General features: G+C 60.2%; 1 protein-coding gene across 2 annotated transcripts; it reads left to right on the forward strand.

Moving 5' to 3' along the window:
- LOC138819930 (serine/threonine-protein kinase ULK1) lies at positions 1-26,978 on the forward strand. Of its 2 annotated transcripts, none has more exons than XM_070011538.1 (28): positions 1-148; positions 524-616; positions 695-736; positions 14,254-14,286; positions 14,483-14,519; positions 16,427-16,600; positions 16,683-16,756; positions 16,913-17,014; positions 17,199-17,257; positions 17,514-17,596; positions 18,870-18,920; positions 19,338-19,426; positions 19,572-19,719; positions 20,117-20,177; positions 20,393-20,482; positions 20,727-20,849; positions 21,740-21,870; positions 21,979-22,065; positions 22,333-22,601; positions 22,779-22,972; positions 23,513-23,622; positions 23,694-23,840; positions 24,195-24,370; positions 24,476-24,648; positions 24,795-24,913; positions 25,195-25,352; positions 25,877-26,012; positions 26,082-26,978. In XM_070011538.1, exons 1-28 carry the CDS (start codon positions 38-40, stop codon positions 26,135-26,137), a joined length of 3,126 nt encoding a protein of 1,041 aa, XP_069867639.1. In that variant the 5' UTR covers positions 1-37; the 3' UTR covers positions 26,138-26,978. The 2 variants fall into 2 exon arrangements, with proteins under 2 accessions (XP_069867639.1, XP_069867640.1); XM_070011539.1 differs by having other exon boundaries at positions 24,222-24,370.
- The last annotated feature ends 443 nt before the right edge of the window (positions 26,979-27,421 follow it).

A 27,421-nucleotide genomic window follows, 5' to 3' on the forward strand; every position in this document is an offset into this window, starting at 1 on the left:
GCCGCCCCGCGGCCCGCCGCCCCGGCCCGCGCGCGCCATGGAGCCCGGCCGCGGCGGCACCGAGACCGTGGGCCGGTTCGAGTTCTCCCGCAAGGACCTGATCGGGCACGGCGCCTTCGCCGTGGTCTTCAAGGGCCGCCACCGCGAGGTGGGTGAGGGGCCGGACGGGACAGCGGGCCCGAGGCTCCGGCGCCGGCCCCGGCCCCGCGTCCCAGACCCCGGCCCCGGCCCCGGCCCCGCGTCCCAGACCCCGGCCCCGCGTCCCAGACCCCGGCCCCGGCCCCGGCCCGCGTCCCAGACCCCAGCCCGCGTCCCAGACCCCGGCCCCGGCCCCGGCCCGCGTCCCAGACCCCGGCCCCGCGTCCCAGACCCCGGCCCCGGCCCCGGCCCGCGTCCCAGACCCCAGCCGCCGTCCCCGCCCCGCTCGGCCCGGGCCCCGCCCGAGAGCCCTGCGCCCCGCTGACCGCGGCCCCCGACCCCCGACCCCCGCTGGCCCGGCCTGAGCGTCGCGCTTGGCTTTCAGAAGCACGACCTGGAGGTCGCGGTCAAATGCATCAACAAGAAGAACCTGGCCAAGTCGCAGACCCTGCTGGGAAAGGAGATCAAAATCCTCAAGGTGAGCCGGCGCCTGGCCGCGGGCAGAGGCCGGGCCGGCTCGGGCCTTGCTCACCAGAAACTCGGGTCTCTGTCCTAGGAATTAAAGCATGAAAACATCGTGGCCCTGTACGACTTCCAGGTAGGGCGGCCCGCGGCCGGCTGGGGGGGCTGACCCATGCACACCTTCAGGCCCCGGGCTGCCCAGTGTGGAGCCCCTGGGGGCCGAGACAGCTCCAGGCCGGCACCAGGCCAGCACCTGGTGTGGGCAGAAGGCTCGGGCACCCTTGCCCATCCAGCCCGAGGCCCGGTGGGCCCTGGGATCCCATCTCTGGTCCATGTCTGACTGCTTCCCCTGGGAGCCGGGGATCCCCCAGTGCTTTCGGCTGCCTGGACGGGGAGGGGGCTGTAGCAGCAGTGGCGGACCTTTGGCCGGCCGGCCTGGTCATGTAGGTGTGCTGAGTTCCCGGTGACCCGGCCAGGGCGACCCCCTCCCTCGTGCCTGACCTAGTGGCCCTGACTGAGTCTACTGGCCCAGGCAGGCCCACCTGTCTGGGCTGGCCGCTTGTTTGTTGACATTGCCCCAGTGGCTGGGCATTGGACGGTCTCTTCTGCGTCAGACGCTGGGAGGGGGAGGGGTTGCGGGAGATTCCTTCTGGCTGGCATTTGGGGCTGCGCCCGCTGGACTGGCTGCCCTGTGGCCAGAGGGGGCCACCTCAGGCCTGCACCCCAGCAAGCAAACTGGCCGACCAGTTAGCCTACACACTCCCCCCTGGTCCAGGGTAGGGGCTCTGGGCTTCCAGACCAGGAGCCCCAGGCAGGACTGCGGGACAAAGTGCTGACTAATGGTTTTGAAACCTGTTTACTGGGGCCACGGGGCCAGCCCTGGCTAAGGAAGTTCCCAACGGTGGCTATGTTTTGGTGGCCTCCCTCCTCTGCGCTCCTCCCCTGTCTCCTCCTCTCCTGCCTCCTCTCCTCTCCCTCCTCCACTGTCCGATTGGCTGTGGCCTTGGGGGCTGTGACACTTCCATGAGGTGACCTGTGGGCAGGGCCTAGGTCCAGTGTGACCTAGAGTACCTGGAAACTGCTGGAGACATTGTGTTCTGTATTCGGAGGCTGCTGTCCTTTCTGCCTGCCTTCTTTCCCCTCCCCCTGCCCCTCTCTTTGCCGGAGCCTGCCCGAGTTGTCTCCCTCCTTTTCCTTATGCTCACCCACCCTTTCTCCCACCCACTCCCTCCAAGAAAGCCTCAGGCCCCCAGCCCACAAGCTTACCCTCACTCCCGGTGTCGCCGCTCTCAGCACTCTACGTTGCTGTCCTGCCTGGGCGTCAAGGGTGGGGCTGGACTGATGTGGGCTGGGCTCGTGTGGCCATCTCTGTTGCCACTTCAGCACATTCCTCGTGGCCCCGCTGCATTCATCCACACACCTGACCGACAGGGCAGCTGCCACTCCCTCCAGTGTTGACAACACTTCCTTTGTTTAGAGGAAATGCTGAGCATTGTCAGCCCTAGCTTTCGCCTTGCATTCCAGGGACTCCCAGGGCTTCTCAGCTGGGACTTTGCCACTCTTAGGTGTGTGTGATTGTTGCTTTAAATCCTCAAGACTTCTTCTTTTTCCTTTTTTTTTTTTTGGGGGGGGGTCCGGTCGTGGGGCCTGAACTCTGGGCCTGGGCGCTGTCCCTCAGCTCTTCAGCTCAAGGCTAGCGCTCTACCACTTGAGCCACAGCGCCACTTCCGGCTTTTTTCTTTTTTCTTATGTGGTGCTGAGGAATCGAACCCAGGGCCTCAGGCATGCAAGACAATTGCTCTACCACTGAGCCACCTTCCCAGCCCTTCTTATTCCTTTTTTAATGTACTGGGGTTTGAACTCAGGGCCTTGTGCTCACTCAGCTTTCGTGCTCAGATGGCATGTTCTACCACTTGAATGCCAGCTTTTTCCTGGTTGTTTGGTTGTTGTTGTTAGCCTTAGGGCTTGAACTCTAGGCCTGGATGCTGTCCCTGAACTTTTGTACTCTAGGCTAGTGTTCTACCACTTTGAGCCACAGTGCCACCTCTGGCTTTCTGGTGGTTACGTGGAGATGGGTCTCACAGATTTTCTTGCCTGGGCTGGCTTGGAATGGTGATTATCAGATCTCAGCCTCTTGATTAGCTCGGATTACAGGCATGAGCCATAGGTGTTTGGCAAATGATTTGCTTTTTAAAAAATATATTTATTGGCTGGGAAGGTGGCTTAGTGATAGAGTGCTTGCCTTGAATGCATGAGGCCCTGGGTTCAGTTCCTCAGCACCACATAGCAGAAAAAGCTGAAAGTGGCGCTGTGGCTCAAGTGGTAGAGCGATAGCCTTGAGCTGAAGAGCTGAGGGACAGCACCCAGGCCCAGGGTTCAGGCCCCATGACTGACCAAAAACAAACAAACAAATTTATTTATTTATTTACTACTTACTGGGTACTGGTGGCTCAGACCTGTAATCCCAGCTACTGATGAGGCTGAGATCTGAGGATTACAGTTCAAAACCAGGCCGGGCAGGAAAGCCCATGAGACTCTTATCTCCTATAAACCACTGAAAAACTGGAAGTGGCGCTGTGCTCAAGCCATAGAGTGCTCGCCTTGAGCTGAAGAGCTGAGGGACAGTGCTCAGACCCAAAGTTCAAGCCCCACAACCCACCCAAAAAGATTATTTTTATTAAGTAGTTGTACAAAGAGGTTTCAACTTCAGAAGTCAGGTCATAAGTACAACACATCCTGTTCGGTATCACCCCTTCCATCTTTCTCCATCTCCCCTCCCATTCCTACACTCAGGTTATGTAGTTCAACTTTTACACAGTGTACACTAAATTAAATGTAATGACTGCATTTTCTCACATCTTCCTTTATTTGTACACCTCCCTTCTTGTCTCCCCCACAACATGTTTCAGCTTCCTGGTATTTTGTTAAATTGAGTTAAACAAAGGAGTTACATAATTGGACTTCTTCCCTAAGTCAACTTGTGTGTATATGCATCTATAAGGTTGTACATGTTATCATGTGTGTTTGTATATTAGATCTAACTTGCATATATAAGAGAAAATATTGCTGGGGGCCGGTGGCTCAAGCCTGTAATCTTAGCTACTTAGGAGGCTGAGATCTGAGAATCTCCGTTCAAAGCTAGCCCGGGCAGGAAAGACCATGAGACTCGTATCTCCAATAAACCACTAGAAAACCGGAAGTGGCGCTGTGGCTCAGGCGGTAGAGCGCTCTCCTTGAGCGGAAGAGCTGAGGGACAGCGCCCAGGCCCAAAGTTCAAACCCCACAACCCACCAAAAAAAAAAATAAATAAAGAGGGGCTGGGAAGGTGGCTCAGTGGTAGAGTGCTTGCCTTGCATGTATGAGGCCCTGGGTTCAATTCCTCAGCACCACATAAGCAAAAAGAAAAAAGCCGGAAGTGGTGCTGTGGCTCAAGTGGTAGAGCGCTAGCCTTGAGCTGAAGAGCTGAGTGACAGCGCCCAGGCCCAGAGTTCAGGCCCCATGACTGGACCCAAAAAATGAAAGAAAAAAAGAAAGGAAGGAAGGAAGGAAATACATGCTGTTTGTCTCTCTGGGCCTGACTTCACTTAGTTTTGTTTTTTGGTCAGTTGTGGGTTTTGAACTCTGGGCCTGGGCGCTGCCCTCAGCTCTTCAGCTCAAGGTGAGTGCTCTACCACTTGAAGCCACAGTGCCACTTCTGGTTTTCTGATGGCTAATTGGAGATGAGTCTCACAGGACTTTCCTGACCAGGTTGGCTTTGAACTGCAGTCCTCAGATCTCAGCCTCCTGAGTAGCTAGGCATGAGCCACTGGCACCCAGCTTTTTAGTTTTTTTTTTTTTTTTTTTTTTTTTTTTAATTTTTTTTTTTTTGCCGGTCATGGGACCTGAACTCTGGGTCTGGGCGCTGTCCCTCAGCTCTTCAGCTCAAGGCTAGCGCTCTACCACTGGAGCCACAGCACCACTTCTGGCTTTTTCTGTTTATGTGGTGCTGAGGAATCGAACCCAGGGCCTCATGCTTGCAAGGCATGCACTCTACCGCTGAGCTACCTTCCCAGCCCCAGTTTTTTTTTTTTAATAGGTCTATTCAGTTCCTTGTAAACGACATATTTTAATAGATGACTGAAATTCCATTGTGTGTGTAGCACATTTTCTTGATCCACTCACCCATTGGGTGTGGTGATTAGTGCAGCAGTGAACATGGGTATGCAAGTGTCTTTATCCTGGCTTGTGAGGCTCTGGATGAGATGCCCAAGCTTGTTATTGCTGGGCCAGAGGGTAGCTCTATGTTTAGGGTTTTTGTTTTTCCTCTCCTTGTCCCGGGGCTTGAACTCAGGGCCTGTATACTGTCTCTAGGCTTTTGTGCTCAAGGCTAGCTTTCTTCCACTTGAGCCACAGCTCTACTTCTGGCTTTTTGTGGTTAATTGGAGATAAAAGTGTTACAGACTTTCCTGCTCAGGTTGGCAGGCTGGCTTTGAATTGTGATCCTCCGATCTTAGCCTCCTGAGTAGCTAGGATTACAGATGGGACTCATCAGGGCCTCTGGCTTTCTTTGTTGTTGTTGGTCGTGGGGCTTGAACTCTGGGCCTGAGCACTGTCTCTCAGCTCTTCAGCTCAAGGCTAGTGCTCTACCACTTGAGCCACAGCGCCACTTCTGGTTTTCTGGTGGTTTATTGGAGATAAGAGTTTTACGGACTTTCCTGCCTGGGCTGGCTTTGAACCGTGATCCTTAGATCTCAGCCTTGGCACCTGGCAGCATCTGGCTTTATGTTTAGTTTTTTTTGTTTGTTTGTTTTTGCCAGTCCTGGGGCACTGAGCACTGTCCCTGAGCTTCTTTTTACTCAAGGTGAGCACTCTACCACTTGAGCCACAGCACCACGTTCAGCTTTTTCCATTTATGTAGTACTGAGGAATCAAACCCAGGGCTTCATGCATGCTATGCAAGTACTCTACTACTAAGCCACATTCCCAGCCCTTTGCATTTCCTTTATTGCCAGGTATGTTGGGCATTTCCTCATGTGTTTCATGTCTATTCTTGTTCTGCTTCTGTGATGTCTCTATTTAGCTCCTTTGCCTATTAAGTTATTGATTTGGGGTGGATGTTCTTTTCCATTCCTGGGCCCTGAACTCAGGGCCTGGGCATTGTCCCTGGGCTTCTTTTGCTCAAGGCTAGCATTCTGCCACTTGAGCCATAGCACCACTTCTGGCTTTTTGATTATGTTGTACTGGGGAATCAAGCCCAGGGCTTCATGCATGTTAGACAAGCACTCTACCACAAAGCCACATTCCCAGCTGGATTTAGTTTCTTGAGCTCCTTGTATATTTGGGATATTAGGCCCTTGTCTAATGTGTAATTGGTAAAGATCTATTCTGTAGTCTGTCATTTTAGTTTCATAACTGTGTTCTTAGCTGTGTAGGAGCTTTTTATTTAGTTTGATGTATTCCAAGTTCTCCAATTTGCTGAGCCCCTGGAACTCTACTCAAAATTCCTGCCTATGCCAATATGTTCTAATGTTTCTTCTTCCTGTAGTTCAAGATTTCAAGTCTGGCGTTGAGGTCTTTGATCGATTTGATTTGGCATTAGTGCAAGGTGACAGGCAAGGATCTATTTTAGTTTTCTGCATGAGGATGTTCAGTTTTCCCAGCACCATTTGTTGAAAAGGCTGTCTTTCCCAACAAACGGCTTTAAGTATACAGGTTTGTTTCTGGACCTTCCATTCTATTTCATTGGTTTTTAGGCTGCTTTTGTGCCAGTGCTAAGCTATTTTTATTATAATACAGTTTGAGGGCCGGGCGCTGTTGGCTCACGTCTGTAATCCTAGCTACTCAGGAGGCTGAGGTCTAAGAATCATGGTTCAAATCCAGCCCGGGCAGAAAAGTCCATGAAACTCTTATCTCCAATTAACCACCAGAAAACCAGAAGTGGCCCTGTGGCTCAAGCGGTAGAGCTCTCGCCTTGAGCTGAAGAGCGCAGGGACAGCGCCCAAGCCCAGAGTTCAAGCCCCATGACCACCCCCCCCCCAAAAAAAAAATAAGGTTTGAGGTTCGGAACTGGGAACCGTAAGCATTTTTCCCCCCCAGTCCTGGAGCCTGGGCACTGTCTCTGGGCTTTTCTGTATTCAAGGCTAGGCCTCTACCACTTGAGCCACAGTGCCACTTTTGGCTTTTTGTTCATGTGGTACTGAGGAATTGAACCCAGGGCTTCAGATATGCTAGGCAAACACTCTACCACGAAGCCACATTCCCAGCCTGGCTTTTTTCTTTTTATTCTTCCAGATTTGCTTTGGCTATTTGAGGCCTTGTGATTTGCTTTTAAAACAGGTAATAAATGATTTGGCTAAGTAAGTCTCTAAACTGCAGGAGGCCATGGAGTTAAAGGCCATCCTCCCATTGCTCGGCAGGTAGAGTCCCACTGTGGCGTTGATCATAATTGACTGTGTCTTTGGCATGATCACTCCTTCCTTTGTACACCACACCTCCACTATGATTCCTTACATTTGAGAATGTCTTGGAGAAGGTGAGAGGCACTATGAATCTTGTTAAACCCAGCTGTCAGTCTAAGTCAGAAGGATGTATTTTGATTTCTTGTTTGGCGTGGGTACCTGCAGACTTACTTAGTGGTTGAGAGTCAGGGGCTGGACAGCAGGTTCTAGTTCTGGCTGTACTGTACATGCTGCTCCTTCATGGACTGACTTTTTTTTTTTGGACCAGTACTGGGGCTTGATCTCAGGGCCTGGGTGCTGATCCAGATCTCAGCCTCTTAGAAGTAGCTAGGATTATAGGCATGAGCCATCAGCACCAGGCCGTCCATTAGCTTTTTAGCTCAAGACTGGTACTCTAGCATTTGAGATACGGCTCCATTGTTGCCTTTTTTTTGCTGGTTAATTGGAGATGAGAGTCTCACGGATTTTCCTGCCCAAGCTGGCTTCAAACCAGGATTCTCAGATCTCAGCCTTCTGAGCTAGGGTTACAAACGTGAGCACTGCGCCCAGCTCGGATTGAATGAAATTTTGACCTCCTCTTGCACTTGTTTGGCAAGTGGAGGCACAGCCCTGCGAGGCACAGACAGGGGCGAGTTCTCCGGCCGTCACGGTGGCCTTGGAGGCGCTTGTTGGTTATTTCCAGCCACATGGTACCCGTGACTTGCAGGACACTGGGCAAGCAAGAGGGAAGCCTGGTGCAGTTTGGGTGGCTGTTCCTGAGTTATCCTCCAGTGGTGCCCCCCCCCCCCAGCCCTGGTGGCTCCCTGTTCCCGCAGGGAGGTCAGCTCAGACTCTTCATCTTTATGGATAAAGGTGGACACAGCTTTTTGGTACAGTTGTGTTTCCATGGATTCGGAGTGAGGGTTGTTGTTGGATGCTGGTGTGAGCATTGACATTTACCCTGCTCTGGTAGATGTTCCGCAGGCTCTTCTCCCTTTTCTTCCCCAGGCCAGGTGTGACTGGTCAGTGCCCTGAGCCTGAGTCCTGGTGCTGCTCTAGGCCGGCCTGTGAGACATAGGCCTGTTGATGCTTGTTTTCTTTATTCATAGAGTAGTTGTGGGCTGGGAAGGTGGCTCAGTGGTAGAGCGCTTGCCTTGCATGCCTGAGGCCCTGGGTTTGATTCCTCAGCACCACATAAGCAAAAAGAAAAAAGCCTGAAGTGGCGCTGTGGCTCAAGTGGTAGAGTGCTAGCCTTGAGCTGAAGAGCTGAGGGACAGCGCCCAGGCCCAGAGTTCAGGCCCCAGGACCGGACCAAAAAAAAAAAAAAGTATTTGTGATGACAGCTTAGAACTGCCTGCCTCTGAATAAATGAATGTTATCAGTTGGTAAGAGTTCTTTATATATAAGAAAATCCGTTCATTTGTGATAGGCTCAGATAGATCCTTCCACTCTAAGTTATTTCTTACATGTTGAGGTTATTTTTCCCCCTTGTGGCACTAAGCATTGAACTCAGGGCCTTGTATGTAGGCAAGTGCTCTATCACAGAGTTAAACCCCAGTGCTGTGCTGTTTTCTTTTTTTTTTTTTCTTTTTTTGTCGGTCGTGGGGCTTGAACTCTGGGCCTGGGCGCTGTCCCTCAGCTCTTCAGCTCAAGGCGAGCACTCTACCACTTGAGCCACAGCGCCACTTCCGGTTTTCTGGTGGTTTATTGGAGATAGGAGTCTCACGGTCTCTCCTGCCCGGGCTGGCTTTGAACCGCGATCCTCAGATCTCAGCCTCCTGAGTAGCTAGGATGACAGGCGTGAGCCACTGGCGCCCACCTCCAGGAGACTCCTATCTCCAATTAACCGCCAGAAAACCGGAAGCAGTGCTGCAGTGGTACTGCGGCTCAGGTGGTAAAGCACTTGCCTTACGCTTACGAGCTCAGGACAGCACCTAAGCCCAGAGTTCAATCCCCACAGCAGACCAAATAAGTAAATAAATAAATATATATGTATACATATTGCACAAGAAGGTTTCACCATGGTGTTTTACAGTTAAGTCAGAACAATCCTCTGTTAGTGTATGTATATGTGTGTGCGTGTGCGCGTGCGCTTGTGCGCATGGTTACTGGGTCTTGAACTTGGGGCTGACACTCTTGCTTGGCTTTTTTGCTCAAGGCTGGCAGTCTCCTACTTGAGCCACAGCTCCACTTCTGGCTCTTGCTGGTAAGAGTGTGTGATCTGGCTGGCGCCAGTGGCTCACGCCTGTAATCTTAGCTACTAGGAAGCTGCACCCAGGCTCTTGAGTTCAAACCCCAGGACTGGCAAAGAAAAGACCAGCTTCCCAGATGGAGGGGCTGACCAGGGCCTGTCAGGGCCTGTGAGTGAGGGATTGTGATCTGCAGGAAGACAAGCCCAGCGTGGTCTTCCCTGGGACCTGACCCAACAGCTCCGCCCACGCCCAAGCTGAGACCCCACTGTCCACCCTCCTGCCACCAGTAAATAGAGGGCTCAAGTGGGAGCCACTCAGATTCCCTGCCCCTAATGCCTGGCCTCTATTTACTGGTGGCAGGAGGGTGGACAGTGGGGTCTCAGCTTGGGCGTGGGCGGAGCTGTTGGGTCAGGTCCCAGGGAAGACCACGCTGGGCTTGTCTTCCTGCAGATCACAATCCCTCACTCACAGGCCCTGACAGGCCCTGGTCAGCCCCTCCATCTGGGAAGCTGGCGGGTAGCACGGAGCTTAGGGTCCTGTCAGGCCTGGCCACCAAACTTTCAGTGAGGTCAGCCTGGGTCTGTGGCCCTTCGGGCATGGCAGGCTTACTTCTCCCATGGGTCCGTCCCTCACCCAGCCAGCAACTTGGCACCATCTGCATCCCAGGAAGAGTTAAGTAGACCAGTGCTGCCAGCCTCTTTGCCAGATCCATCCCCTGTGGGCAGACCAGAGTCCCGTGGGTGGAGGGTAGGAGCTTGTCACCTATTTGGAAAAAGCACCTTTGTGTCCAGGCGTGTGGCTACCCCATAGTGCCCGGATGGATGCCTGTGCGGCTGCCCGGTTGCTGGCTGCCTGGTCCAGCATGTGAGCAGGGCCTTTGCTTTTCTCAGCGCATCAGTTCTGTTCCCTTTTCCAGGGTTTTATTGTGTCTGAGCGCCCCTCCTCGGGAGAGCCCTCCGGCCAGCTGTGACCTGCAGAGCAGGTGCCCTCTCGGAGCCCGGCATGGTCACTCAGCTGCGCCTCCCACCTCTGCGTGTCTGTTTTAGGAGGTGGTTCCAAACCTACTTGCTCTTTATCAGTCGTGGCTTGAACTCTGGATGGGCACTGTCTTTGAAAGGCCAGTGCTCTACCATCGTGAGCCACAGCGCTGCTCCCAGAGCTTCCTTTGGGTGCCTACTGCTGCCATCCGCTGCCCCTCAGGCATCAGACAGTCTACGGGCTGGCCAGGCCTGCCCTCCCCAAAGGAGCAACAACAGGCTGGACCAGGGCAGGGGCAGTGTGGCGCTTGAGTTGGGCTCCCTTGGCCTGGTGCCCCAGAGAAAGCCACTGTCTATGGGGAGCTCCCGGGAGCACGGTGAAGCACGAACGTTTCTAGGAAAGCTTCCCTGTAGGTGCCTAGAGGACCTCTCGCTTTGTGGCGTGGCCTCACCGCCTGCCCCTGCCAGGGCTAGAAGCCACGCAGTTGGGCCCTCCGGGAGGCTGTACAGCCTCAGACAGCTACTGGCTTGGCACTGGCACACTCTGACTGGGATCAGCCGGCGTGGGCTGGCTGGGCCATTTCCCAGCTCTGGGCAGTTTCCTGGCTCCTTGGGGTCTGGGTTTTCTCATCTGTGCCACGGGCTTCTAAGCCTCTCTGTTGTCTAGGTGGCTGTGGGGAGAATTTTGAGTGCTGGCTGTGGACCAGCTCATGCTAGGGGCTGAAGTCCAAGCCCAGAGGCCCATCTGGAGCCATCTCCTAGGGCAAGAGGGGAAGGCTGACCCGGGATCTGTGCTGAGTCTCTGGAGGCTCCCAGATGCTTTGTTAAGACTCCCCTCCCTGACCCCCAGCACTTTTGGGTACCTTGTGAGATCAGGCTTGGTGGTGTGGGTGTGACTGCCCAAGTTTGCTGCGTAGAGTAGAGTAAAGCTGGATTGCTGGGACCTGTGGCTGCCAGCAGTCTTGGAGAGCCCTGAGATGCTGGAGATGGCCCCGGGTCTCAGTAGGACTGGGTGCAGGCCGGCCTGCAGGGTGGTGTGCTGTGGTCACTGTGGAGGGCAGATGTCCCGGCCGTCCCAAGCGGCCTGGGGCCTTGGCAGTCTTGGAGCTGAGGGCCTGGCTGGGGTGGGGCCAGTACCCTGGTCAGGCTCTAGGTGGGGACTGCAGGAGGCAGAGCCTTTGCCAAGCCCCATGGCTTCAAAGGGGACTTGAGGCTCTCTTCAAGCCTTGCCTTTCTGGGGAGGAGTGGACTTGCCACTACCCTGCACACGCCTGTCCCCCCCTCCCCTGCACACGCCTGTTCCCCCCCCCCCGCCCTGCACACGCCTGTCCCCCCTGCCCTACACACGCCTGTCCCCCCTGCACACGCCTGTCCCCCCACCCTGCACATGCCTGTCCCCCCCACCCTGCACACGCCTGTCCCCCCTGCACATGCCTGTCCCCCCTGCACATGCCTGTCCCCCCTGCACACACCTGTCCCCCCACTCTGCACACGCCTGTCCCCCCTCCACACGCCTGTCCCCCCTGCACACGCCTATCCCCCACCCTGCACACGCCTGTCCCCCCTCCCCTGCACACGCCTGTCCCCCCTGCACATGCCTGTCCCCCCTGCACACGCCTGTCCCCCCACTCTGCGCACGCCTGTCCCCCCTCCACACGCCTGTCCCCCCTGCACACGCCTATCCCCCACCCTGCACACGCCTGTCCCCCCTCCCCTGCACACGCCTGTCCCCCCCGCCCTACACATGCCTGTCCCCCCTGCACACACCTGTCCCCCCACCTTGCACATGCCTGTCCCCCCACCCTGCACACGCCTGTCCCCCCTACACACGCCTGTCCCCCTGCACACGCCTATCCCCCCCACCCTACACACGCCTGTCCCCCCTGCACACGCCTGTCCCCCCACCCTGCACACGCCTGTCCCCCCACCCTGCACAGCCTGTCCCCCCTGCACATGGCTGTCCCCCCTGCACAGCCTGTCCCCCCTGCACACGCCTGTCCCCCCACCCTGCACACGCCTATCCCCCCACCCTGCACAGCCTGTCCCCCCTGCACATGGCTGTCCCCCCTGCACAGCCTGTCCCCCCTGCACACGCCTGTCCCCCCACCCTGCACATGCCTGTCCCCCCTGCACACGCCTGTCCCCCCTGCACACGCCTGTCCCCCCTGCACACGCCTGTCCCCCTGCACACGCCTGTCCTCCCTGCACACGGCTGTCCCCCCCTGCACACGCCTGTCCCCCCTGCACACGCCTGTCCCCCTGCACACGCCTGTCCCCCCTGCACACGCCTGTCCTCCCTGCACATGGCTGTCCCCCCCTGCACACGCCTGTCCCCCCCACCCTGCACACGCCTGTTCCTCCGCCCTGCTTCCACTAGTGTCGTTATTTCTTGGTTCCCTGGCTGGCTGGGTGGGATTGAGCCGCCTGAAGACTGGCCTGGGACCCACCCCGCCAACCCTGGCTGCCTTGTCCCAGGACAAGGGACCCAGAGGCCCTGGCCGTGGAGGCTCCTTGGAGAAACATCTCGGGCAGCGGGGAACCACGTGGTGCTGCTGTGCCCCGGCTGTTTTGGGGCTGTTATCTGTCACCTCCTGCCTGCCTGAGCTGTCTGCGGGCTCTGGCTCTGGTCCAGTCTCTGGCTGCCTCCCATCCTGTGGCTGAGACTCTTATCTCTCACCACAGCTGGCCTGGGGGGCAGAGGTGGTGGGCGGATCTAAGACCAGTGCGGTGCTTCTCACCTGGGGTGGGGCCCACCAGCCTTCCTTGCTGCTGGCCTGCAGGCCTCCCTGCCCCTCCTTGCCTGTCTGGATCCTGGGCACACTTGGGAACATGCTGGGTCTGGCCCTAGGCCTCTGCCTTCCCCACCCCTACCTTTTGCAGCTCAGGGGTAGAGGAATGGGCGGTGACACTGGGTGCCACTGGCAGGCAGAGCTTCCTGCCAGTCTTCTAGAAGTTTGATCACCTGTGGCTCTTCAGTCTTGGGTGTGGGAACTGAGTAGGGCAGGGCTCTGCGGGCCTGCCAGGCTGGCTGGGCATTGAGTACATTGCATGTCTAGGGTGTGCGGGGCACTGTGGCTGACAGGTGGAGCAGGGCAGCGGCTGGTCGGGGCCTGGCTCTAGTCCTGAGCTGTGCCTTGGCCCCTGTGTCTCTGAAAGCCTGTTTCAGAGCTTTGGACTTCTGAGTGCCCCTGCGTCCTGCTTCGCAGCAGGGAGTCCTGTGGCTGGGCAGCCTTGTGAATCTGCGGGAGGAGGGGTGAGGTGGCGAGGAGGACTCCTGGCTGACCGGTGGTACTGCCCCTAGCTAAGGAAGACCTAAGACCATCCTGCTTGCTCCGATTGACCCCTGGGCCTCAGTTTCTCCTCTGAAATGGCCAGGAGGATAGATAGCTCTCCCAGCTGCTTTGAGGAGTGGCTGTTCAGGGCCTAGCATGGGCACACACTGAGCCTGGTTGCCATCAGTGGGTGCTGTTCACGGGACAGCTTGATGAGCGCTTGTTCACAGAAGGGAGCGTGCTTCTAACACTCAGGTGTGGACATCTGGGTGGCAGGAAGGAAGCTGGCTGGCATTGCTGGCTGGACGTGGACAGAGGTGGCCAGGATGATCCCCTGTTGGAATCAAGGTCTGGGCACAGTGCAATGGGCCCACCGGTAGGGCCAGGCATTTGAGAGCAGCTGCTGACTCAGCCTGCCAGCACCAACCAGTAATCTGTTGGCGTCGTTGGTTTTGGAGCTGGAAGCTGGTAGCTCCTGGAGCTGGAGGTCAGGTTCCACCCATACCTGTTCTGAACCCTAGTAGGATGGCTCCTCGTGGACAGGCCTCCCAGGAGGCAGGCCTCAGGACCAGACCAGTGAGTCCAGGCCCCGCCTCCCTGACCTTCCTGTCACTCAGGCTGTATTTCTGCTGGTCCAGAAGGGCCATGGGGGCCTGGCTGTATCTACTCTGCCTGAGCTCTGTAGGCAGATGGCTGGTGGAGCTGTGGTCCTGAGTGCCCAGAGCAGCCACAAGCAGCGTCCCCGTGGGAGCAGGCCACTCTTCCCATCACTCATGGCCTTTGCTCTGTCTTGCAGGAAATGGCCAATTCTGTCTACCTGGTCATGGAGGTGAGTTCCTGCGGGTCTGAGATAGCGTGGAATGAAGGCGTCCCCCATTACTGGGTCAGGACAGGGCAGGGCTGGGGGTAGTGGACATTCACCATTGACATCTCCAGGAGGAGGGCGCATGAGGGAGGGGCGGGGGCGGTGAGGGTGGAGGTGGACAGGACCGGCCACTCCTTGACGCTGTCGCTGGTCTTTCTAGTACTGCAACGGCGGGGACCTCGCTGATTACCTGCACAGTGAGTGGACTTGCACGGCCAGGCGATGCTGCTGCTTGGCCTTTCTCAGCCCTGGTTCTGGCTGCCTGCCCTCTCCACAGCTACTCCTTGAGGCTTCTGCTGAGGGACGGCTGTGGCCAGAATGGTTTGCAGTGTGGATGTTCTCTGTGAGCAGAATGGTTAGGCTCTGCTTTGGCAGTGTGGATGTTCTGTGTGAGCCATGGGCACAGCGGGAAGGATCTGGGGAGCGGTGAGTGGGGGCATGGCTCAGTAAGTGCTGCAGGGAGGAGACGGCTCCCCAGTTTGTTGGCTTGTTTTGGAAGAATGAAGGTTCAGCGTGAGGCCTTAAGCGTGCTGGGCTGGCACTCCACCACTTGAGTTGTATCTCCAGTCCTGCTTTTTGTTGGTTGTTTTTGAGATGGCATCTGCACGGGCTGGCCTTGAACTGTGGTCCTTCAGATCTGAGCCTCTTGAGTAGCTAGAATTACAGGCGGGAGCCATAGGTGCTGGCTTCCTCCTGCTCCATTCATAGTGTTGCCAGGGAGACATCTTTTTTTTTTTTTTTTTTAATTGTGAAAATACTATACAGAGGGGTTACAATTACATGGGCCAGATAATGAGTACATTTCTTATCAAGCATTGCAGCCTCCTCCTTTGTTTCCCCATCCCTTCCCAGCCCTCCCCCTCACCCCTCCCAGCAGTTTTTGCTCAAGGCTAGCGCTCTACCACTTGAGCCACAGTGCCACTGTGAACATGTATTGTGTATGTGGTACTGAGGAACCGAACCCAGGGCCTTGTGTGTGCTAGGCAAGCACTCTACCACTGAGCCCCATTCCCAGCCCCTGGAGGCATCTATTTGGTCTCAAGGAGTTGGCTGAGTGGTGTGTGGGGGAAGAGTTTGGCCAGAAGGACTGGAGGAGATGGGGGGTGGACAGGGGGTGCACAGCAGCAGGAGGGGCAATGCTGAGGGCAGGGATGGGTGGTGCAGAGCAGGGGGGGGGCGTCCACACGGCCCCAGCAGGTAGAGACCCGGGCCAGTCTTAGTGCTGGAGCCTGGCACCTGGGGGTTGATCACTCAGGGCCACAGGGGCTGTGGGGGGGCCTAGCAAGGCCTGGTGGCACACCGGACAGAGGGCTTCTTCAGATCTGGCCAGGTGGGAACCTGTGACCACACGCCCCTCAGACAGAGACACAGATGTTGAGACCTGACTCCATGTGGGTAGCTTTTCTGCTTTGGGGCTCATCCCTCTGCTGACAGGGGCCCTGGTGCCAACCCCCAGGGGTACAGAGAGACAGTGGCTTGTGGCTGAGCTGACAGGGCAGATGAGTCTAGGAGCACCCCGGGCCTGCAGGGTGGCTCGGAGGTGAGGGGTGGCTCAGACCTAGGCCTTGGTCCCTGGGCACCATTGTCTGTCTGCCCCGTGTTCTTGTTTCCTGTGGTGGCAGCTGCCTCCTGGACCCTGGATTTGGAACAGTTGGGTCTTTGCTGGTCAGTTCCCACGCTTCATGCGTGTTAGGCCAGATCTAGGCCAGGGCTCCAATGAAAGCAAGGAGTGAGAGGTGGGCACCTGGGGTGCACACCAGGGCTCAGTGCAGGTGTGCCCCATCATCTCCAAAAGAGCGGCTAAGCCTCTTTCTTTTGGGGGTCTGAGGAAGATGCTGGGTTTAGATGGGTACCCGCAAACAGAGGAAACAGTATAGTCAGGAGCCCAAAGAGCTGGCTGTTTTGGGGTGGTCTGGAGGGGGAACCAGGGGCTGTGGGAGGATGGCATGCAGAGCCAGCAGGGGGACAGGGGAGAGAAGGCCTGCGCTTTCCAAGCCTGTGGGCAGAGTTGGAGCTGGCCAGACGGTGGACGCTGCTCCCTGCAGGGGTGAGCCCCGCGTGTCTGGGCGAGGGGCCTGTGCCCTGAGTCTGCCTCACCTTACAGCCATGCGCACGCTGAGTGAGGACACCATCAGGCTCTTCCTGCAGCAGATTGCCGGTGCCATGCGGCTGCTGCACAGCAAGGGCATCATCCACCGGGACCTGAAGCCTCAGAACATCCTGCTGTCCAACCCTGGGGGACGCCGCGCCAACCCCAACAATATCCGTGTCAAGATTGGTGAGGCTGGGGGCCGGCCGCTGGGGTGGTCCCTGCGCGGCCCGACCCTGCTGACGCCTCCCCGTCCCTGTGTCTTCCGCAGCCGACTTCGGGTTTGCCCGGTACCTCCAGAGCAACATGATGGCAGCCACCCTCTGCGGCTCTCCAATGTACATGGTGCGTGACCTCTTTCCATCCCGACAGAGGGCCTGCTGAGTGGGGCCCTCCGTCCAGGGGGAGGCCGCAGGATGGCACTGCTCTGCCACACCTGGCCTCGGGCCCCGTGTAGGGCTCTGAAGTCCCTTCTGTGCTGACCAGTGCCGCCCCCCACAGGCCCCTGAAGTCATCATGTCCCAGCACTACGACGGGAAGGCGGACCTGTGGAGCATTGGCACCATTGTTTACCAGTGTCTGACCGGGAAGGCCCCTTTCCAGGTGAGACCCCACAGCTCTGGGGCGCAGGGTGAGAACCCACACAGTCCTGCAAGGCCAGGCATGGGCGTGGCAGGTGAGCTAGCCTGTGCTCCTGGCCGAGGGCCACTTGGGAGGGACGGGCTCGAGCAGGCCGCAGCGGGAGGCAGGGCTGCAGGGAGCTGTGCCCCACCTTGCCACCCCACAGGCCAGCAGCCCGCAGGACCTGCGCCTGTTCTACGAAAAGAACAAGACACTGACCCCTGCGTAAGTGTCCCTCCCCTGACCCTGGCGTGTCCTCCCCAGCTCCCCTCCCCTGACCCTGGTGTGTCCTCCCCAGCTCCCCTCCCCTGACCCTGGTGTGTCCTCCCCAGCTCCCCTCCCCTGACCCTGGTGTGTCCTCCCCAGCTCCTCTCCCCTGACCCTGGTGTGTCCTCCCCAGCTCCTCTCCCCGGCACCCCTCTCCCTGACCCCAGGGCATCCCGCCAGATGCGGTCAGCTCGCTCTCTCTTGCCCTGCATAGCATCCCCCGGGAGACCTCCGCCCCCTTGCGGCAGCTGCTCCTGGCTCTGCTGCAGCGCAGCCACAGAGACCGCATGGACTTTGGTGAGCACCACAGGGCAGCCTCCCCCTGCCGCCCGCCTCTCCACACAGCCCCGCCTCCCCACACAGCCCCGCCTCCCCACACAGCCCCGCCTCCCCACACAGCCCCGCCTCCCACAAGCCCCGCCTCCACACACAGCCCCGCCTCCACACACAGCCCCGCCTCCCCACACAGCCCCGCCTCCCCACACAGCCCCGCCTCTCCACACAGCCCCGCCTCCCCACACAGCCCCGCCTCCCCACACAGCCCCGCCTCCCCACACAGCCCCACCTCCCCCTGCTGCCCGCCTCCCCACACAGCCCCGCCTCCACACAGCCCCGCCTCCACACACAGCCCCGCCTCCACACACAGCCCCGCCTCCACACACAGCCCCGCCTCCCCACACAGCCCCGCCTCCACACACAGCCCCGCCTCCACACACAGCCCCGCCTCCACACACAGCCCCGCCTCCCCACACAGCCCCGCCTCCACACACAGCCCCGCCTCTCCACACAGCCCCGCCTCTCCACACAGCCCCGCCTCTCCACACAGCCCCGCCTCCACACACAGCCCCGCCTCCACACACAGCCCCGCCTCCCCACACAGCCCCGCCTCTCCACACAGCCCCGCCTCTCCACACAGCCCCGCCTCCCCACACAGCCCCGCCTCCCCACACAGCCCCGCCTCCCCACACAGCCCCGCCTCCCCACACAGCCCCGCCTCCACACACAGCCCCGCCTCCCCACACAGCCCCGCCTCCCCACACAGCCCCGCCTCTCCACACAGCCCCGCCTCTCCACACAGCCCCACCTCCCCCTGCTGCCCGCCTCCCCACACAGCCCCGCCTCCACACAGCCCCGCCTCCACACACAGCCCCGCCTCCACACACAGCCCCGCCTCTCCACACAGCCCCGCCTCTCCACACAGCCCCGCCTCCCACAAGCCCCGCCTCCCCACACAGCCCCGCCTCCACACACAGCCCCGCCTCCACACACAGCCCCGCCTCCCCACACAGCCCCGCCTCCACACACAGCCCCGCCTCCCACACAGCCCCGCCTCCCCACACAGCCCCGCCTCCCCACAGCCCCGCCTCCACACACAGCCCCGCCTCCCCACAGCCCCGCCTCCACACACAGCCCCGCCTCCACACACAGCCCCGCCTCCACACACAGCCCCGCCTCCACACACAGCCCCGCCTCCCCAGGCCAGCCAGGCCTCGCCTCTCCCCCTGGCTCAGGCCACTGGCCTGAGCCGCCCGGGGCCTTCAGGAGTGGGGCCGGGGTCTTCTTTCCACAGACGAGTTCTTCCAGCACCCGTTCTTAGACGCCAGCACCTCCATCCGGAAGTGTGAGTCCCGCGCGCGACACCCTGGGCCAGGCCCGAGCTGCGCCCCTCAAGCGGCCGAGCCGGCCGCGGGGTGGCTGTGATGCAGCGTGGGGGGGCGGGGGGGGGGCTGGGAAAGACTACTGAGGGGGGTGGGAGGTAGTGGGGGGGCGGGGGTGCTGGGAGGGGCGGTGAGGGGGAGGCTGGGAGGGTGGGGGACGGCTGAGCGGCTTGGGGGCAGCTGGGGGGCTATCTCTCCCCTCCCCTTCCTCCTCCCCCTCCCCTTTCCCCTCCCCTTCCTTCTCCCCCCTACCCCCCTCCAAAGCCATGGGACGGGCATGCTTGCTCTCCGCCTCCCTGAGCTGGCCTGGCTTAGCGGCCTCCGCAGCTGTCCCCAGTGCAGGGAGGGCCCGCTGTCCGCTGACCCTCCCCTCTCCCCAGCCCCCCCTGTGCCCGTGCCCTCCTACCCCAGCTCGGGGTCCGGCAGCAGCTCCAGCAGCAGCTCCACATCCCACCTGGCCTCCCCGCCGGTGAGTTGCTTGGCAGAGGCAGCTGGGGCCCTGGGTGCCTGCGCCCTGGGCCGTTGTGGGTGGGGGTGAGAGGGCGGGCACGGGGTCATCGCACCGGTGCCTCAGGTCCCCCAGCTGCCTCGCTGACCCTTCCTCTGTCCTCCAGTCCCTGGGGGAAATGGCACAGCTTCAGAAGACCCTGACGTCCCCGGCCGACGCCGCCGGCTTCCTGCGGGGCTCCCGGGACTCTGGCGGCAGCAGCAAGGATTCGTGTGACACGGATGACTTTGTCATGGTCCCAGCCCAGTTCCCAGGTCTGTTGGCTGTGGAAGCCGAAGGCCTGCTGCGGTAGGGGTTGAGACTCAGTGTGGGGCGTGTCCCAGGGCGCAGGGACCGGCCAGCCTCTGCAGGGGGAGTTGCTGACCTCAGAGCCCTTTCCCGCCCGGCTGCTGCTGTGAAGGTTGCTTTGGCTTCCTTCCCACCAGCTTCTCATTCCGGGACCTGGCTGCACCTGTGTCTACCTGGAACCAATGACTTGTTTCTGCAGCTGGCTTTAGCAGAGTCCTCAGTAGCCACTAAGTTCTCAGTCCCCAAAGCCACCTTTCAAACCAGCCCCTCCCTGCCTGGGCATCCTCCTTACTCATAGAGAAAAGGGTCAGCTCGGCCCAGGAGAGCGGGGACCCCCGGCCAGATGTCTTCCCCTCCCCGCAGGTGACCTGGTGGCTGAGGTGGCCAGCGCCAAGCCCCCGCCGGACAGCCTGCTGTGCAGCGGGTAAGTCTCCAGCACCCAGTCGCGGAGCCGGGCCTTCAGAGCGGCCTGTGCTGTCCTGTTCTCCAACCCCCGCTCGGAGCCGGGGGTTGGAAAGGGTCCAGCCTGCTGCACTGCACCCCCCAAAAAAGCCCCAAACCCAAAACCCTGGGGTGAGGGAGGGCTGGGGTCTGCGCCACGTCAACCCAAGGGAGCCTGCCTGTCCCTTCTCCTACCAGGAGTTCGCTGGTGGCCTCTGCTGGCCTGGAGAGCCGCGGCCGCACTCCATCTCCCTCCCCGACCTGCAGCAGCTCCCCCAGCCCCTCAGGGTAAGCTGGTCTGGGCGTTGGCTGGGCTTCCCTGAGTCACTGCAGCCGGGACTGGGGAGACCGCCAGCTCCAGAGGCTAGATGGCTGCCCTGTCCCCTGGAATGGCTGTTGGGGGATGGGGTGATCTGCCTCCTGCCTTTGTGTAGGAGCAGAATGGAGCCTGGGGCCTGCGGGGCCCTCTTGGAGCCTCTGCCCTGGGCTTCCTCCTGCCCCGCCTCCAGTGGTCCAATTTCTCTTCCCACAGCCGGGCTGGGCCCTTCTGCAGCGGCAGGTGTGGCGGCTCGGTCCCCATCCCAGTCCCCACTCAGGTGCACAACTACCAGCGCATCGAGCAGAACCTGCAGTCACCCACGCAGCTCCAGGCCCGGTGGGTGTCCCCCGGTCTGTGGCGGGCCCCACTGCGGGCCCTGGGAGAGGCCCACAGGGTCATGCATGCGCAGTCACACAGACCCTAGAGTTATTTCTGTTGTTGTTCTCAGTCATGGGTTTTGTTGTGTTTTTTTTTTTTTTTTTTTTTGCCAGACCTGGGGCTTGAACTCAGGGCCTGGACACTGTCCCTGAGCTGCTTTTTTTTGTGGTTGTGGGGCTTGAATTCTGGGCCTGAGCGCTGTCCCTGGGTGCTTCACGAGGGCTCTACCACTTGAGCCACAGCACCACTTCCGGTTTTCAGGTGGTTCATTGGAGATAAGAGTCTCATGGACTTTCCTGCCTGGGCTGGCTTTGAACCATGATCCTCAGATCTCAGCCTCCTGAGCAGCTAGGTGTGAGCCCCCAGTGCCCTGCTTTCTAGAGTTCTTTTTTTTTTTTTTTTTTTGTCGGTCTTGGGGCTTGAACTCAGGGTCTGGGCGCTATCCCTCAGCTCTTCAGCTCAAGGTTAGTGCTCTACCATTTGAGCCACAACGCCACTTCCAGCTTTTTCTGTTTATGTGGTACTAAGGAATTGAACCCAGGCCCTCATGGACGCAAGGCAAGCAGTCTACCACTGAGCCACCTTTCCAGACCTCTTATTCTTTAGTGACATATGGAGGTGTCCTCAGTTCACAAAGTTGTATTAATTTTGACGGAAGGAAATGGCAGGGAGGGGCATTTTTCTCTGTCTCCATGGGCAGCTGGGGCTGGCATTTACAGGGATGGCTCTGGGCTTCAGCCAGGAGGCCCCAGGACCTCTTGAGAAGGCCATCCGTCACGCGGACGGCGTGGTGTTGGGTGTTCTCACCGCAGCCTTGCTGGCTGTGACGGGCAGGGCCCTGTCTGCAGGTCCTCTACCGTCCGCAGCTCCTTGAGCTTTGCCCGGGCCAGCCCGTCTCCCCCATCTCACGCTGACGGAGCCATCCAGGCCAGGAAGCTGTCTCTGGGCGGGGGCCGGCCCTACACACCGTCTCCCCAAGGTGAGTTGGGTGTTCTCCACAGTCCCCTAGCGCCCCTGCCCTGTGTGCATGGGCCCGCATGCAGCGCCTGTGGTCTCTCCTGGTCTGACCACGGTCCTTCCCTCCCAGTGGGGACCATTCCCGAGCAGGCTGGCTGGAGCCGGGAGCCTTCGCCACAAGCAGCTGAGACGCGAGCTTTCCGGGCCCCTGGAGCAGGTGAGTGCGGTGCTGCCCTGGGTGTGAGTGTCGGCCGGCAGGCAGGCAGGCATGGCTGCTGGCTGTGGAAGAAACGTGGCTGTGTAGTGAGTGAGGCAGATTGCCCAGTGTTTCCGTGCCCGTTTCCTCAGGTTGAAAGCAGAGACTGGTTGGGGGTGAGGGGTCAGGGATCCTGGTGACTGCGAGGGGAAGCAGTCTTGGGGTGTGTGCTCCAGCGAGCCCAGTTGGGGGACCGAGGGTGGTAATGGAGTCGGTGTCCCGCGCCAGGTTCCTCGGTGCCCGAGCACTCCTCTCGCACGGCCGGCCTGGGCTGCCGTCTGCACAGCGCCCCTAACCTGTCTGACCTGCACGTCGTGCGCCCCAAGCTGTCCAAGCCGCCTGTGGACCCGCTGGGGGCCACGTTCAGCCCCCCGCAGAGCAGCGCCCCCCAGCCCTGCCCCGTGCTGCCATCCTGCCATCCCCTGCGCGGCTCCCCCAAGCTGCCTGACTTTCTGCAGCGGAGCCCCCTGCCCCCCATCCTGGGCTCCCCCACCAAGGTAACCACAGGCGCTTCCCACAGCCCCAAGCCCCGTGGGTGAGGTGGGGAACCCGCCCTGCGGCTCCCCTTCCTGCTCAGGCTCAAGCCCGCGCACATACACGCCTGCCCAGCCTGGCACAGGCGCAGCACGGGCCCCTCGGGCCGGGTGTGTTCTCAGCACCTGGCTTCCTCCCAGGCCGGGCCCTCCTTCGACTTTCCCAAGGCCCCCAGCTCCCAGAACCTGCTGGCGCTGCTGGCGCGGCAGGGTGTAGTGATGCCGCCCCCTCGGAACCGCACGCTGCCCGATCTCTCAGAGGCAGGGCCCTTCCAGGGACAGCCGCTGGGCCCCGGCCTGAGGCCCGCTGAAGAAGCCCGGGGCCCCTTTGCCCGGTGAGTGGGGCAGAGGGCTGTGTCCTCGCGTTGTCTTGCCTTGGTTTTGTGTGTGTGTTGGTCCTGGGGTGTGAACTCCACCTGGGTGCTTTTTTGGTCAAGGTTGACATTCTACCACTTGAGCTACATCGTATTTTTGGCTTTCCTGACCAGGCTGGTTTGGAATTGTGATCCTCAGATCTCAGCCTCAGTTCTGAGTAGTTGGGATTATAGGCGCCAGCCACCAGTGACTGGCTTGACTCTGGCTCTGGATTCAGTATCTGCTGCTGCGGCTTTCCCAGTGTGGCAGGCATTGGGACCCTGGTTCAGGGCTGCTCACCTGCGCCTCAGTTTCCCCATCTAAGATAGGGCAATGGTGGCTGAGTGGAGTGGTCCAGCCACGCGAGGGGCCCAGACTGCCGTTCCTCCCACAGGTCCCTCCCCCCCCCCTCCTGCACACCCCTCCCTGCCGCTCCCTGCTGGCTCCTCCCGAAAACCCCTCCCTGCTCCCTGCCGCTCCCTGCTGGCTCCTCCCGAAAACCCCTCTCTGCCGCCATGCAGGTCCTTCAGCAGCAGCCGCCTCACCGACCTGCTCCTGAAGGCTGCCTTTGGCACCCAGGCTTCGAACTCGGGCAGCACAGACAGCCTGCAGGAGAAGCCCATGGAGATTGGTAGGCAGGGGCCTAGAGGGGTGGGGGCGGGGCAGCCCCAGAACAGGCCCTAAGCCTACCTTGTCCCCCAGCACCCTCGGCTGGCTCCGGAGGGACCCTGCACCCAGGAGTCCGCGCTGGGGGGGCCAGCAGCCCGTCCCCGGTAGTGTTTACCGTGGGCTCTCCCCCCAGTGGGACCACGCCACCCCAAGGCCCCTCCTGCACCAGAATGTTCTCAGGTAAGGGCTGTGAGCCCGAGCGGTACCTTGGGGCGGGTCCTCCGCCCAGCTTGTCATCCCAGGCAGACTGCTCCAGTGGTGCCACCAGGACACTTCCGGAGCTGGGACAGTGACACCCCTGTAGTGAGGGCGTGGCCGCCTGGCATCTAGGGGTCCCCTCAGCCTGCATCCACATGGCTCCAACTTCCTTACTTCTGGGCAGCTCTGTGGGTGGTGACCTGGGCCCTCTGACTGGCCCAGCCCACCCTGTGTGCCCTGCTTTGCATCAGGCACTGGCGGAGGCCCTCTGGACTCTAGGGTCCCCATCCCTGGGCGCCACAGAGGGGGGTGGGCGCAGCGCCTCATCTCTCACAGCAGGCTCCCGGGCTCTGGGCCCCGCAGGTCCCTCCTCTGCCCGCCACCTGGTGCCTGGGCCCTGCAGCGAGGCCCCTGATCTCCCCGCCCCGGGCCACTGCTACAGCTTTGCCGACAACCTGGAGGGGGGCGTGACCTTCGAGGCCCCCGACCTTCCTGAGGAGACCCTCATGGAGGTCAGGCCCAGGGTCCCTGGCTGGAGTGGGGGGGGGGGCCTGCCCTTCTCCCCTGCAGCAAAAGCATCCCCAGCCCTCCAGGGCCTGACCTGTAGTCCTCCCCAGCAAGAGCACACAGAGACTTTGCACAGCCTGCGCTTCACACTCGTGTTCGTCCAACAAGTGCTGGAGATTGCAGCCTTGAAGGGCAGGGCCAGCGAGGCGGCTGGGGGCCCAGAGTACCAGCTTCAGGAGAGCATGGTGGCCGACCAGATCAGCCTGCTGAGCCAGGAGTGGGGGTGAGTGCTGCCGGGGTGCCGGGGGGGGGGTGGCGGCGGTCTGGGCTGGGGTGCCGAGGGGGGGGGCGGCCTGGGCCGGGGTGCCGGGGGGGGGGGGCGGCCTGGGCCAGGGTCTGCACTGCCTCTGACCTGCCCGCTCCCCTCAGCTTCGCAGAGCAACTCGTGCTGTACCTGAAGGCGGCTGAGCTGCTGTCCTCTGGCCTGCAGACAGCCATCGGCCAGATCCGGGCCGGCAAGCTCTGCCTGTCGTCCACGGTGAAGCAGGGTGAGAGCAGAGAGCAGGGAGGAGTCGTAGGCCCAGGCCAGACAGGCGCCCAGAGCTTGCACAGTCTGGTGCTGGGCATAGGATGTGGGCGCGGGACATCTTGGACACAACTCTGAGCTGCATCCAAGGTCAGGATTGCTGGGGACTGGCGGCAAGGGGTGAGATGGAGGGGCCTGTCCCGTCTCCTCGTCCTCGCAGGCCCCAGCCTGCCCTGGCTCAGCTCTCCTGCAGGTCCGCCGCTCTCTGCAGAGGCTGAGCTGACCGCCGCCCTCCTCCTGCAGTGGTGCGCAGGCTGAATGAGCTATACAAGGCCAGCGTGGAGTCCTGCCAAGGCCTGAGCCTGCGGCTGCAGCGCTTCCTCCTGGACAAGCAGCGGCTGCTGGACGGCGTTCACAGCGTCACGGCCGAGAGGCTCATCCTCAACCACGCTGTGCAGATGGTACGAGGAGCAGGGGCTTGGCGCCGTAGCCCAGGATGCTAGCAGCGAGTGAGAGGCCTATCTTCTGTGCCTTGTGGGAAGTTGGTGGCCTGGCCTTTATTAGCGGTTTTGAGGTACTTGGAACACATAGTGTGTCCATGCTGTGGGCTTCAGAATACAGGCATTGGGGACTTTTCCCACTGGCCGCTGGGGTGTGGTGGTCACCACGGTGGTCTGAGTGGCACTGGTGGCCGGGGAATTGTGAGCCTTATGGCCAGCACTGTTGCTCCCGTTGCCAGGGTGGGATTGAGAGCCTTCTTTGGACCAACCAGAGAGCATAGCTACAGCTACACAGGGCCCACCTGGTCACCTGGCCCCCCATGGCGGCCACAGCTAACACTTCGCAGTGGCCTCTTGGCCGTCGGGCTCAGTGCCGATCAGGCCCTTGCGGTGCGTGTGCCCTGTGTGAGGCGGAGGCTCTGGCTGAGGCCTGTTGGCCATGGCCAGCCCTGGGGGCCTCATGCTCAGCTGCATCTGTGCCTCAGGTGCAGTCTGCCGCCCTGGACGAGCTGTTCCAGCACCGCCAGGGCTGTGTGCCGCGCTACCACAAGGCGCTGCTGCTGCTGGAGGGGCTGCAGCACATGCTCACGGACCAGGCTGACATCGACAATATCGCCAAGTGTGAGTGTGCCTGGAGCCCCGTGGCTGGGGGGTGCCCGGGGCCCCACACTCACGCTTCCTCCCCCACAGGCAAGCGGTGCATCGAGCGGAGACTCTCGGCCCTCCTGACCGGCGTCTGTGCCTGAGCCTCTGCTGTCTGGCTGTGGTGTCCTCGGAGCTGGGCTCTGCAGGCCTGTAGGATGTGTACTGGCCAGACTCTGCACCTCAGCACAGATTTGATGGTGCTGAGCCTGCCACCTACCAGCTTCTGTGATGACGCTAGGTGGAGCCAAGCACCTGAGGCCACCGGCCTGGCACCGCCCCACCGCCTCAGCTGCCCTCTGCTGGCTGGACACCTGGAATGGGCCTTTGCCCCACCAGACAGGACTTCCTGAGCTTGTCCTTCCTGGCTGTCTTCTCCCCTGGCAGGCAGTCACGGTGCCAAGAGGTGGCGGGCAGGTGCACTGGACAGCCCCAAGGGTAGGCAAGGCCCTAAGACTGTGTTGCTGACTCCAAGCCAAAGCGAGCTTTTCCTCATGGCTCACTTGCTCCCTGGCTCACCCAGGAAAAGGGGTGTAGCCTTTTGGCCTCCCCATCTCTCTAGGAACCTCTCCCTCTGAAATCACCCACCCAGCTTTGTAAGTCACCCAAGCACTTTATGTAGACAGAGACTGGAGGACTTGGCCCCTTGGTGGCCTACAGCATAGACCACTGGGAAACGGCTTCTGTTCCCAGTCCCGCCGTCTGAGGTGTTGTACATATGCAGATACCTGTATACGAACATTAATAGCCTGGAGTGTGCCACTGCCTGTGTTTGGTCCTCAGAAGGAAAACAGAACAGGCTGCTCCCCTGGGGGTGGAGGGGAGGGAGGAGAGTACTGTTATTTAAATGTTATTTTAAGGACAGTCAGAAACACCAGCTCACTATACCATGAACACCTGTCATGATCTTTTCACTTTATGTATAAAATGTCTTATTTTCCTGAAGCTCATGTTTTCTTTCAAGAAGGAGACTTAGATGTTTAAGAAATTGCTTTGGAGGGGTGGGGCGGGGTGGGGCGCCTGGAGCCCAGCTGGCGCTGCCGGGTGTGCAGGTGTGCCCAGCTGCCGGAGGCCCGGTGCCGCACGTGCCTCCGCTGGCTCTCCGCCCACTGTCCCGTCCAGCTCCCTCGCCGGGGCACAGTAGCACATATGCAAAGCCTTCCTCGTCAGGATGGCAAGGCTCCCGCACCCACTGGAGACCCTGCTGAGGCCCGTCTTCTAGGCTCCGTGGTCCACATGAGCCAGATACTGCCTGGCCTCCCTGGTCCGACAGCCTGGCCTCGGCCCTGCCCCAACCTACTTGAATGTATCTCTGGGTGTCCACAGGCAGATGTGGGTCTGCACTTCCAAGCAAGGGCAGACACACACAGACACAAGTGTTTCTCTTT

Source organism: Dipodomys merriami, unplaced genomic scaffold, assembly GCF_024711535.1.
Source record: "Dipodomys merriami isolate MVZ:Mamm:240054 unplaced genomic scaffold, mDipMer1.0.p SCAF_827, whole genome shotgun sequence".
NCBI classification, from domain to species: domain Eukaryota; kingdom Metazoa; phylum Chordata; class Mammalia; order Rodentia; family Heteromyidae; genus Dipodomys; species Dipodomys merriami.